The sequence below is a fragment of the Telmatherina bonti genome (genome assembly GCF_933228915.1).
Source record: "Telmatherina bonti genome assembly, chromosome: 24".
NCBI classification, from domain to species: Eukaryota; Metazoa; Chordata; class Actinopteri; order Atheriniformes; family Telmatherinidae; genus Telmatherina; species Telmatherina bonti.
Window position 1 is genome coordinate 15,167,191 of NC_136633.1, and position 13,466 is coordinate 15,180,656.

Sequence of the window (13,466 nt, forward strand, 5' to 3'; positions counted from 1 at the left end):
TATATATATATATATATATATATATATATATATATATATATATATATATATATATATACACACATACATATGTATGTAAACAACTTTATCTGCCTCAGCAAAATTGTGGAAGCAGCATTGTTCCGCTTCATGTTTTTCTGCGTTCACCAAATCCACCTAAAATGTTTGACTAATCATACAATACTTCTCGGAGACCCAGCCTGATGTGTCGAAAACTGTCTTCAATCATGTCCACGGGAACAAAATGACATTCTTCTCAGGGCCTCGAGAACAAAAAAAAAAGTTCTTATTTCAGTTGGTTGTAAGGCTTGAACCAGGTATCAAAAGTGCTAGGTTAAATTTTAGACTCCTTATAAAAGATGGAAGCCACAGGTAAGAAATCAGCCAGTGGTATGTAACACTGGGACATTTTAACATGGGAGTCCTCAAGTGGTGATTTGAGGTATTGCAGCATCTGACATTGGCTACATTTCTCTGCCACAGAGGTAACTGTGTTTTTAACCAATCAGAATATAGTACAGCATTTCCTCTGGCCTCTACAAACTATGGTTTTGCAAATGATTACAAAAGTAAAATAGATTATTTAGCATGCTGATCCATAACAAATGCTAAATGTCTGGAAAGGATTTCCATGACGGTAAATGTTTTACCTTTTGGACAGATGTCGGTACAAGGGAAGCACATCTTGATTCGGTTCTCCTCCGCTTCCATCTTGTTGCTGGGGCACGCCCTAACACAGGAGCTTTGGTCCACCACAAAATTATCTACGAAAAGCAAGTTAGAGAACACTGTTTAGTTGCTTCACCGGCTGCGTACCTACCACAGGTTTTACAATGTAAATTGTTGCACTTTAAAATGAGAAAATAGCGCGTCTTGATTACAACTGAATAATAATCTAAACTAATGGCTGGGAGCTAAGGGTAGAAAAAAAAAGACAGTCAAATTAGTGCTTGAGAGCCGCGGTGGAAAAATGCGACTGGTTCTTGCTCATTTGATGACCACTGAATCTTGAACATGCAATCTGTTGATGTGCTGTAGCTTGACTCTTAATGCACGCTCGGTGAATTACTGCTGCACTCGTGACTCCAAAACTGTGAAAGAAAGAGCTAAGATTTGCTTTTTCAGCTGCCAGAAGCTGAAGCAGATGGTGGAACAACCAGTGGATTGAGATACACAGTTTGTTTGAGTCATTTATCCTGACATGAAATAATTGTCTGGAGCCTAATTTCAGGAGAGATTAGAGGACGAATGCTCCTTCTATCGAAACCGGCATATAAATAACGCAACTTAATCATGAGCCACATTATGAGCATCTAAGGCATGTTGAGAAATTGAACGCGCATTTGGCAGGTTGCCATGCTTGTTCAGACTTACGAGGACATTTCTTGACACAGAAGGCTCCATAAGTGTACTTGGCTTTAGGGTTGTGGTCTAGCTGGAAAGATGTGGGGTTGTACACAAACGGTTGAGGGCACTGGGTCACGCATGATCCGCTGTCGTTGAAATTGGTACAAGCCTGCAAAGAGCACATAAGCACAGTGAAGTGAAAGGAGAGGACACCGGGAGTGAAGCGTCGTGTGGCGATGCGAGGTGAGGTGGGCTTTCCTGCATAAGTCACTGTGAGTGAAAGAGTATTACAGCTGCATTTCATTTTTACGTGAGACTGTCCCTCGTCTCTTTGGACACCAAATGAGAGAAAAATTGCAGCCATTGATCCACAGCCGCGATGTAAATGGTGAAATGTTTTCCCATAAACCTCTTAAGTGTCTTGTCGTCTGAGGCCACCGGGTGAAACGACAGTAATTGAATTGGATGAGCCTTTCTGTGAATTACAGCCGCAATATCGTCTCTGTCAGGGTGCGCGCCTGCGCCCTGCGTGTGTTTGTGAAATGGGGAGAAAAAAAAAAATTTAAGGTGATAAAAGGGATATTAATTGGAACACCAAATCACCAGTTTGTTCTTTGGAGAGTGTCGCCACAGTGGCAGAATTTTACATTTCAGGGAAATGACAAACGGTTTATCAGCAGGTAAACAAAATGGATCACTCCCGCAAGGTGGAAAAATAACGGAAATTGCACAAACGATGTAGAAAGGAAAAATTATGAAACATAAAAGGAGATAAAAAGGTTAAAGGAAAAAAAAAAAAAGAGAAGAAAGTTGAGGAAAAGATTGAGAGTGTGTGTGTGACGTACAAAGCAGTCCGTGTTCTTGGGGCCGGAGCAGCCACCGGCACATTCCCGATGGCAACAGTCGCTAACGTAGGGCCCGAAGCATCGGCCGTCACACTGCTCTGCACACACCGTTTTTGTCACTGCACAGGGAGGGAATGAACTGAATCTTAAAAGTTCAACACAAACACATACACATTAATAAAGGAGATAATACCACCACCCTCAGCCTTTAAGTCTCAGCTGATCATGAGCATCATCTTATGAATTTCAGGCAGAAACAAGCTGGGGGGGGGTTCAGCAACCTCAAGGTCAGACAAGAGGGTTTGTGAACACACAGTTGCTGGCATTAATGCTCAGATGGACTTTTAAAACTTGGACCAGTGTCTTTTCTGTCAACACCTACTCGAAGGATGTCCTTGAATGCACCTTTCAGGGCGTTGCAGTGTGAAAATCGTGCTTGGCAGGTACAAATGTGAAATGGGATGTTATTGAAGCAAGAAGTCAAAGATTTGTAATTTGTACTTGATAGCACCGTATTTCTGTTTAAATAATAGATATTTTCATTTTAGCAAACCTTGCTAACTGTGTTCACTACCTATTGCTATGCTGCTCTGGTGGAAATTCCACATAAAATCAGTATTTTTACAGAATCTTTCTGCCATTCCAAAATTGCAAAGCTGGTAATAGATAAAGATGTACATATATCTGTAGTGATCTATCACTTTATTTTAGATCTAGCATCATTATTTTCTGACCATTTTGCTACAAAACCATCTCCCACACGCAAATGTAGGAGGAGATAAAGCAGCCAGCGAGCCAGCAGGAGCTCCAAGCTGAGGCATTAAAAACCGCTGTGCTCACTTTCTGCTGAGCTGCCAACAAAATGATGCAGTAGTCGGGGCAAAAAAAAAAAAAAAAAAAAAAATCAAGCCTCTGTATTCTTAGACCATGTAAGTCTGAGAAAAAAACAAGCCTGCATCTGTCTAGAAAAAAAAAAAAGAAAAAAAAAAAGAAAAAGTGAAGCAGCCTGCAAATTATACAAAGAGCAAACAATTTTTCTGGTTGCTCTTCTTGTTTTCTTTATTTTGCCTCTGATTGTATTACCACTGTCTATTTACTGTGGGAGTGGTGTCAGTAAAAGTACATGCATTGTAATTCATCACATAGCAGTGTTTAAATATACTTCACAACACTGCAAGATAATATGTCAATTCCTTTTCACATTTACGCTTTTAATCCACAGAGACCTGCGACTGATTGGGGTATAAGTTGGATGGAATTTGGAACATAAATACCAAGCAGATGTGCGCGGAGGTAAGAGCTCAGAAATGATATTAAAAACAGATTAGAGATTTCAGATTTTCATGTTGTGACCTTCATTTTTCCCCCTACTCATTTCATATAAATGTTGTATTTTACAGATCATCTCTTTTCAAACATAAACATGATTTTTGTATCTTTGTTTTTCACTTCCTGCTTTAGTTCTAAATTATTCACCTGTGTCAATCCACATTTCTTTATTCCTTTATACCTATATTTAGCCGATTGAATCCCCGATTGTTTATGCTTTTGCCTGTTGCTTACTACCTAACCCTACCCTGACCCATATCCTAACCCTAACCTACACATCAACGTTGGATTTGTGGACTATTCTGTCTTTATATGCTGTCTTCCTAAATCTATACACAAAGATTAAAGTATACTAATTCAGTGATTTCTTTGAAAATGTCTTTTTTTCACTTAAAAAATGAAGGTTTGACTAAAAAAAATAAACAACATATATATGTTTTTGTTTGTTTGTTTGTTTTCCTTGATGAATCTGGGGTGTAACAGGTCTCAAAAATCTTAACCAGTGTCTCCAAAACTCACAATATCACATGTTTTATTCTGAAGGTGTGAAGAGAATACTAATATTAGTTGTATGCTTTCACCTACACATATGGGCATACAGGGCAGCCACCAGTCTGCCATTGTGTAGGAGGTGCAAACAAACATGCTGCTAGCACTGAGAATGCAAGGTTTATTAAACATTTCAGAGACATATTCTTTTTATTATTGTGCCAGTGTGCAATTACAGTAAAGCGTTATAAAGACATACTAATTGGGAAACACCCAACCTCATTAAAAATTAAATTAAAGATCAATTGAAAATGTTTTTGTCATTTATTTATATTTTATAACTATTTATTTCTGCTTTTTTCTGCTTCATCTTGCATAATATAGTGGGTGCTAGTGGGGAACTGTTACAATGCAATGTTTAGATATAAAATGGTCTTACAGGTCTTTGCGTCTCAATTCACATGAAAACAAAGTTTAATAACTATAGAAATAAATAATAAAAACACACTACATAACATTTGCCATCCATCTCACATCCTACTTGTACTGTGATCTTTCTCCAACCAGCAAAAAACTTACAATGTCTTGTTTTACTCTTTTTTGTCTTTTCATTTTCTTGCATTTCTTTGCAGAGTCAGCAAAGTTAGGTAATACGTCTTTAAAGGTGCAATTAAAAAAAAACAAACATGGTTGCATTATTCTGGTAACTGTATGATTTTTTTTTATGCTGATGATATTTTGCTGTATACATCGATAAAAACCTACAGATCAGCTTATCCTTTTACAATTAATCCTGAAGGACTCACAATTTCCTTACATTCAATGATAAATCAAAAATAAATTTGTACATCTGTCATTTCTGTGAATAATCTTTGCAGTCTTTTAATTAGTATAACCCCCAAAAAAAAGGGTATTTCAGTTTAATGCACACGTGAAACTTTAGTGTTCAGTGTTGTTTTTTTCCATCCAAAAACAGCCCCCAAATCAGGTTGTTTCTTTCAACTTTCAAGTGCACTGACACCCATAAATGATTAATAAAACAAAAAGAAAAAAGAAAAAAAGAACACTTATCACTTAGCCTGAGAAGGCTTTGCTTTTTTGCTTTTTTTTTTTTTTACCTGGGCTGTTCCCATTTGACCATTGAGATTGAGCATTTTCCATTATGGCCTTCATCTAAAACTCTTTTCCTCACTGACTTCATGTCCATTAAATCTTTAGCTACCTTCAAATGATCTACCGTGAGTAAAATGACATGTTCAAAGTTGAAGATAAAACAGAATACAGCAATGTAGGTACATGGAGATAAAACATGTATAACTAGGGAACCTTTCCCAGCAAACCATTAAAAATTTGGTCTTATGTTTATAGCAAGTTATAGCTCAGAATTTTATATTACAATATACCACCCCCATCCTTGTTTGCCCCTCACATAACAAGGATGTGATAAATCACAGAAAAGAAAAAGAAATAAAGTTCTTGCTGGAAACACCAAAACAAAGGTCAAAAAGTTAAAAACAAGCTAAATCCATAGTAATATCTGCTTAATGCCAGGCGGACACTGTGGGATTTTAGACATCTGACTGTCGGGGAAATGCTCCCACTGCACGACCGGGTTTGTCCCTCGTACTCTATTTGACCCTACGGCATGTGTACTCATACTGTACGACTGCTATCAGCCACGATTATTGACAACCACGACTAGTTGTCAGCGTCAGTTGGTGTGTGACGGCACGACGTGCTCGAATGTGAACAATGAAAACAAAGGTTCCTAGTTCCTATGACAACCACAGCGTGCCTGACAACAAGATGGCGAGCAGGCAGCAAGTTGTTGCAGTTGTGTACGCTGTCTTGTGCACTGAAACAAAAAAAAAAGAAAAAAAAGAAAAGGATTTGGGTACGTAAATGGCTGAGGAGACATCAAACAGCAAAAAGATTTTCGTGTTCTCTCCATAGCTCTACTAATCTCTTTTCTAGCAGCTGTGTCCACCACACACGTCTGCAGTTGAGGTTGCCCGCCATTGTTTAAAGCTCCACCGGTGTTTTCTGCGCAGGTGCGAACGTAAAATCGTGACGTAACACCACTCACAGTGTGCGAGCTACGGCGAAAATTTCTGACATGCCAGAAGTTCGATCGGCCGGTCGGAGCATTATTGTTAGAACGTAGCAGCAGTTAATCCTTCCTCGTGAGTGTTCTCACACTGTATGGTTTACGACCTCCCGACCGGACATCCCGATGCCATGATGTTTCCACGATGACGCAGCGTTGTCTGCGACAGCAAAATTGTGGTGAAATCCCCTCAAAATCGCAGTGTCCGCCCGGCATTAGTTAGCACTTCTAACACTTGACTGAAGCTTAGCAGCAACTAGCCTAGCATAAAATTGCAGAATCATTCTTTTTTTAATAGCCAAATAAATTTAGTCTCATTAAGCAAGGCTACATAGGTAGCCATGGCCAAAAACAAATTACACGGACAAAATGTGGTCCGCTAAGTAGCTTTTTTTTTATTTTTGACAAAAAATATGTTTTAGAATATTATATAGCAGATTTAGAAGACTCCTATTTAGTCATTACGGAAACTCTTTTTCACAAATTTGTGTTTTTAGCCTCCCAAAAATGCCATTTCAGTGTGAACAAAACCTTAAAATGATAGAAAAACTTATTTCACTTCTATGTAGACTCAGTCTTTACTTTAGCTATCAAACAGGCTCTGTACAGTCAAAACCTGCGCTCCTGTAGGATACACTTGGGGAGTCGGGTACCTCAAGTCGGCACATCATTATCTCAATAGTCCTGCTGCATGAAGTTAGCATGCTTGTGGAAGTGTGTGCATATTCATACGTACAGGTTTGACACTGCTCTTCCTGATGTCCCCAGCAGCGTCCATTACATGAGCGATGACAGCGCCTGCCTACGAAACACAACAATCATGCAATGTGAATCAGAAAGCTCCTCTGCAAACTTAGCACACACTACTGACACAGTCACACAATGAGGCAAAATAAGCCCCTCACATTGTAAGACACTGTAACTCCCTCAAATTGAGATGCAAACAGATCTGTCAAATCTCGTCCGCTCATGTAACAATAGACCAGGAAACATTGCTGCAACATGTGTCCTGTGAGGAACATGGCTATGAATGACATACTTTGACTCCATTCTGTCAAGCGTTTGCATGCAGAGTGGAACCTAACAGCATTTACAATCCTCATCTGCCAGTGGCCCATCATCAACACTTAATTGACTATGGGTTAATTACAGAGTAAGTGGAAGAACGCTACAGATTGTCACCCGGCCTCTTCAACCACTCCCACTGTGGGGTCGTTAATGTTAAATACTAACTACGTCTTGGCAAAGGGCTCCAATTTGTCAACCTCCGCTCCCACACTCTTGTCATTTTTTTGGTCCACCTCCTTTCTTCCTCGCTGTTTTTTTTTTTTTTGTCTTACTCCAACACAAGCACCATTTAATCAACAAACATAGCATTACTTCACACATTTTGTTCCCTTAAGTATCATACTCTGCGATATGTCTAGCTTTCTGTGGATGCTGAGCGCCAATGTTGTCCACCTTTTTTTTCATATCAATATCTTTGCTCAGTTTGTCATCTCAGTTGTCCCAGTGGCTCAACGTGACATGCTTTTATAACAAAAGCCCAAAGAAAGTTCTTAGCTTTCTGTCTCTACATTTCAAACGAGCCAAAGATGTGTTCATGAATGTATGAAAAAAAGTTTGAGATGGTCCGTCTTTAACAGCAAATTCCTCTGACAACATATGTCCAAAGAGGTCGGTAAGGTCCAAAGCTGGAGGAGCTGAGGGACTGAAGGGCCACAAAGGGGAAGGGGAATCGGAAACTTCAAACCAGCTGTCAGATTCACTCCGATTTAGAGAGAGCACAGCAGACAGCAGCTTCATTGGTCTCACCACAGAGCCACTACCCAACCATTGCAATAAAAAGGTTCTCACGTTGATCTAACGCGATGTGATTTTCCTTCCAAATCACTGCCAGGCAAACTGGAAGAATATAAATGGATATAGCATGGCAGCTACTGGTGGTCTGTGTTGTGTGGACCTTCAGAGCACTTTCAAAGAATCTCGATTGCATTGAATGTCACTAGATTTTTGCTCATGTGATATACTCACATCCAATGTTGCTGTTGTTGGACGGTACCACTAGCAGCTCCGCCTGGGGGTTCTTGATAATATCACGCCAATGGATGGTGTCGGCGTGACACAGGAATTTGTTCTGGTCAACGTAAACACCTCCATTCAGTATCTCTGCACAAGGAGGAGGAAAAAAAAATATGTCAGAGACAGAGAAATGAGCACACAGCTATGGATTTATAGTGGATTTATAGTACATGTACACGATGGCGGGAAATCAATACTTCAAGGTTAACTCTTATCGTTCTTTTGTCTCAAAGTCCCTTGCTGCAAACAGTGTTCTCTCAAGTGCATCTGGGCATGAAGGTAAATGCTATTGACAAATGCACGCAGTAATTCAATGCCTTGTCCAAAGACACTGATGGTTTACATAAAGAGCGCGCCACTGAAAAGTAAGTAAATGGATTTTAGATGTAAACTAAACAGCTAAGCTTTTAAGAAGGTCTTATCCTGCATAAATTCCTAATTGTGCGTGGAGACTCAAATCATGTCACTTTGCTGCAGAGTTAATGACTTTAAATGTCACAAAAAAAGACGCTAGAAACTTGGAAACGGAAGCCGATATAAATGTTTACTGCCATAGAGAATCGGCATTGGACTTTTAGACATCAGGCAACGCAGTTTGGTATATCATGCATGATTTTATTGTTCCTCTATTATCTTTAAGAGCTCTCTTCTAGCTCCGAATCATCAAGCCGAATCAGAGAACACAGCTTCCATGACCTGTCCCGCACTCTTCTGTCAAAGCTGTTCCACCACAAACACAAAGGCAGGATTCCTCATCCAGTGTTTGCTTTAATGGCAAAAATATGTTTCTTTTCAAGGACCTTTCAGTGCCCTTAGCAGATGCCGGAGCGGGGTGTATGATAATAAATTCTAATCCCTCTCCATGTTAGTAATCCAGGTTTTGGATACAGACACTGAATGAAAAGATGTTCCGAGTAATCCACCTCCCTCCCAAGCGGTGACCTAAGGCTGCAGAGCCACCATCGGTGTCGCCTTCTCTCTACGATGGCAGCTGACTCTATCACTAAACCTGGAGGAGGGATTAGGATACAATCACCTTGCATCCCTGTATCATAGAATATAAAGTATGACCTGATTCCAGGGAAGTGCTTGTCACAATAAATTCAATTTAATTCCAAAGAATTTGCAATGTGGTTCAGATTAGCACCAGATAAGCTTAAAAGTAAAGAAGGGCATTGTCTCTCTAGGCAGATTATTAACAGCGTATGAGTTATGTGGACGATTCAGCAGCTGGGAAGCTGCACGCAGGAAGCTAATCATTATCATCCGACACCGTGATTAAGGAAGCAGGCCTTGGTAGAGACAGGGACATTTATTCACACCCCTCTTAGAGGTGACATAGCGCTCCGTCTGCCTGCTGAATGGCCTACAGCTGCGGCTTCATGTAATCATGTTCCCGTCACAATGGACAATTTATCAGGAGGGGGGTGGGGGGGTTGCTTTACATTCATGTATGGTGGGGGTAAAAAAAAAAAAAAAAGGGGCAAGATGTGCTTTATTAAAATAATATGGACTATGCACTTGTCGTGCTTTTGTGTTATTTCAAAACAGTTCTGAAAAAGGGCTGCTATCCATTTGCCGAATGACACCCTGGACTCAATACATTTCTGATATTAAGTGGTGACAATAATTGAAAGTAGATGCACCCTTTGCATTCATCCTATTTATTCATTATCCTAACCGTTTAGTCCAATGAAGTGTCGCAGGGAAGCCAGAGTCTATCCCAGCAGTCTTTGGAGCAAGAGCAGCTCGCCAGTCCATTGCAGTGCACCCCATGCAAAGACCTTAAATGTGGCGTATGTAAGATTTTCAATATTTAAAAAAATTAAATAAAATAACTAAAAAATAACTACAATCATAATTAGATAGTTTTTTTTTAAAACATGTAGGTTCCAGTCGGTCCATATTAGATGTGTTATTAAATTACAAGTTTAATTAATGACAAAACCCTTCTTAAATGTTTGCCTACCAGTAAAAAAAAAAAGTGCTTTTTGTCATTTGTCATTGATTAAACTTGTAATTTAAGAACGCATCAAATATGAATAGACTGGAACCTACATATTCAAAAAAAACTTTCTAATAATGACTGTAGTTATTTTATTAGAAAATACTGAAAATCTTACATACTCCACCTTTAAAGTCACCGCACCTTGATGGAGGGCTTTTCTTCACAGATCCTATCGGGACCGCAACCAGATCTGATGGTTCACATGAAGTATCTCAAACCAGCAATATTCACAACTCAATGTGTTAAACGATGTGGTGCACCGATACGTTAATAATCTGTACAATCTGAATATTGTGTAATCTGAGAGGTAAAGCTATGTTACAGAAACCATACGTACGCACCCCCCTAAAAAGCAGATGTGTTTCCATTCATGGAGTAACTTTATGGAATGGACGAAGTGATGATTTAAAATTACTCAATAATATTATTCAGTAAAAAAAAAAGAAGAAATTGTTATTGGATAAATATGAAAAATAAGAAAGTTTATAATTTATTTTGCTGCTTTAAATATTTGCCCTCTGACTGATGACTTTTAGTATGTAACTTTACACATATAACTGTGTAAATTAAAGACAATAAATAAGAAGCAGTATTTAAATAAGCCTTGGGCTTCCTTTCGCTGCTTCTCAAACAAAGTACAATGTTACACACATGTGCAGCCTTGTTTTGTATTATATATATATATATATATATATATATATATATATATATATATATAGTTTTTGCTAATTTTGGCCGGACACTTGATGATGGATAAGTTTTGTGCTGGGTTCAGACAGAAACGAGCCCTTCCACACTGGACTTTAACTGCTTTAACTACATTGCAGGAAAACTGTGAAGCCTTGAAGTTTCTGAAAGCTTTATTTTATATCAAAACACAGACTCAGCAGATGTTGTCTCATATTTTGAAACAGGAGCTGAGGATTTATAGGGGTATGTCTTTTGAAGTGTGAAAAAAGAAAAAAAAAAAAAAAGAACTTGACAGTGGTTCAACTTTATGGAATGTACACAGTCTAAATAGCATTTCTCATTATTTATGACAAGCAAAAGGGAAAGGAACAGAAACACGAAAGTGCAAAAAATGTAATCTGGGGAAATGGGATGATTTAAAAGGCAAGAACGTATCAGACCAAATTAACCCCAGATGTAAAGCTATTTCATATGATGAGAGGGAATTTGTCTAGTTTGTCCTCCAAGAAGACAAAAAGGGATAAATTATATGACAAACTGCAAATGCTATATTTGTAGGGATAGCTTTGCCAAAAAAAAAAAAAAAAAAAAAAAAAAGTGGTGCAGTGGGCTTCCCATCCCTGGAGCCCCAGAAAGGTAAATAGCAGAAAAAGTAAAAAGTGACACAAATCAACCAGCTTCCTCGCTCGAGGCCTTTCATGAATCACATATATAATAAGTTTAGCTGTTTTATGGAGCGCTGTTTTTCTGTAACCTACCAAGCACTGTCCCAAATGTTTTTTAAATGCCAGCTAACCCCCACCCCCACCCCACCTGCAGCTCATGAGACAAATAGCCAACACTGCTGTCCATCCAGGCAGGAGTACTAACTCTTCCAGCAGGGTGACAAGCCTCTATCAGGTGGCTATTCATTAACGGGCCGCAGTCCTGCGCCGGGCTCTGCTGCCTGCTCCACTCGAGCACCCCCCCCCCCCCCCCCCCCCCCCCCGACTCTACAACTCCATGTTTCGATCTGAAGAGCTGCAGCCAATTGTCCCCTCCTCCACCCAGGCTACTTCACATTCCTGCGATTCACAGGCTGTCACAAAAGCCACAGTCCTGCATCACAGGATTCACTCTGACACATCATTTCTGATCCTTTAATTAGTTTATTATTTAGCGACACGATCAGATGCGGCTGATGATTTTGTGCACACTAAGGTGCAAAACAGTACAACTGATAAAAATCATGAAAATAAAACAAACGATATTTTTCAAAGCAGTTGTGACTTATTTTCTGTTTATTTCTGTTTGTTTTGCTTTTCTTTGTAGCAATGAATTAAAAAACATAAAATAAATCAACATTTTAGGAAAAGCTGCCTGTGTGTGTGTGTATTTTAGCTGCTTATCTTGTTCATTTCTGGTGGTTAAATTGCCGCTGTAATTGTAAATTTCATTATGTTTTGTTTATTTTATAACTCCTTAAAAGGTTTTTCCTGTTTCCAGGTCACAGGGGTAAATAAGACACTGCTCCGAATCAGTGTTTCTCAGTCAAAAAAAGGTTTAAAACACACACACACACACACACACACACAAAACCAAAGCATGTATGGCTGAAATACAAAAGGCTTTTCTGTAGTATAAGTCACTGTAGATGTCACTGCCGCTCTTTCATAGCAGGAAAAAAACACATTTTCTCTTTTTAAATTCCTGAAAATAATTGGTGTCAATGAACACTTTTAGATTAAAGACTGTTTGATTATTTTCACTTGATTTGAAAAGGAAAAAAGATTAAAAACACTTCTTTTAAACAGTTTAAACAGCTCTCCCCACACATGACAGAATCCCAACAGATGTAACTGCAGGACTAAAGCATGCTATGCTGTAACTACCGTCACCATTAAAAGCTATGGACATTTCTCTATTATCAGCTGTGGAATATTTAGAACCCAGATATTTAGATCACTCCTTATTTCTTGACATTAAAATCCCAGGGGTCATCTGATGAGACTTTGCAGTTTTTAAAATGTACAATGAACAGAGCCTCCATGCCCTCTTTTGTCTGCATGTTGGACTACAGTCCCCTGCCTGACCAAGCACTTCGCTGGGAGACACACTTCCCTTAGAGGCCTTTCTATGTCTGCGTGTGGCTCCTGCAGGCTCTGCTGCCATATAGTCGGGTCATGTTTTCGCTCAGAACTGCTTCTGTTGATGCATTTTGCTACAACTCATCAAAATGCTGGAATAAAAATACTCTTGCCGAGTGTCGTGTTGAATCAGAGTTGACAGAGAAGCCTGCCGTGGAGTGTGAACCGGATATGATCACATACAAAACAAAAGACTTTCTTTTCTGGCACCACCTTGATCTAAAACAGCTGATTAAAGATTACACTTTCGAGGATGATGCATTTGTGGGGTTTGAGGAGAGGGACATTGAAACAGTTGTGATCTTGTTCTTTTTTTATTTACAAAGTCATTAATATTAGTCATATAGTTTACTGTACCTGAATAAATACATTTCCTATACATAATTACTCCAATAGTGCTGTTTTTTTAATGTTTTATATCCTTAATTTAGTCTTTCTTCAGT

General features: G+C 39.0%; 1 protein-coding gene across 1 annotated transcript in view; it reads right to left on the bottom strand.

The window, feature by feature from the left end:
- The window catches only part of LOC306773740 (receptor tyrosine-protein kinase erbB-4-like), a gene marked incomplete at its 3' end in the record, with an annotated part of 325,583 nt that overhangs the window by 87,135 nt on the left and 224,982 nt on the right, over positions 1-13,466 (bottom strand). The window contains exons 4-8 of the mRNA XM_079263638.1: positions 8,148-8,286; positions 6,854-6,915; positions 2,193-2,311; positions 1,375-1,516; positions 651-764 (exon numbers count right to left, since the gene is read on the bottom strand). Coding sequence (XP_079119764.1) covers positions 651-764; positions 1,375-1,516; positions 2,193-2,311; positions 6,854-6,915; positions 8,148-8,286 — 576 coding nt within the window. The remainder of the gene's footprint in view (positions 1-650; positions 765-1,374; positions 1,517-2,192; positions 2,312-6,853; positions 6,916-8,147; positions 8,287-13,466) is intronic.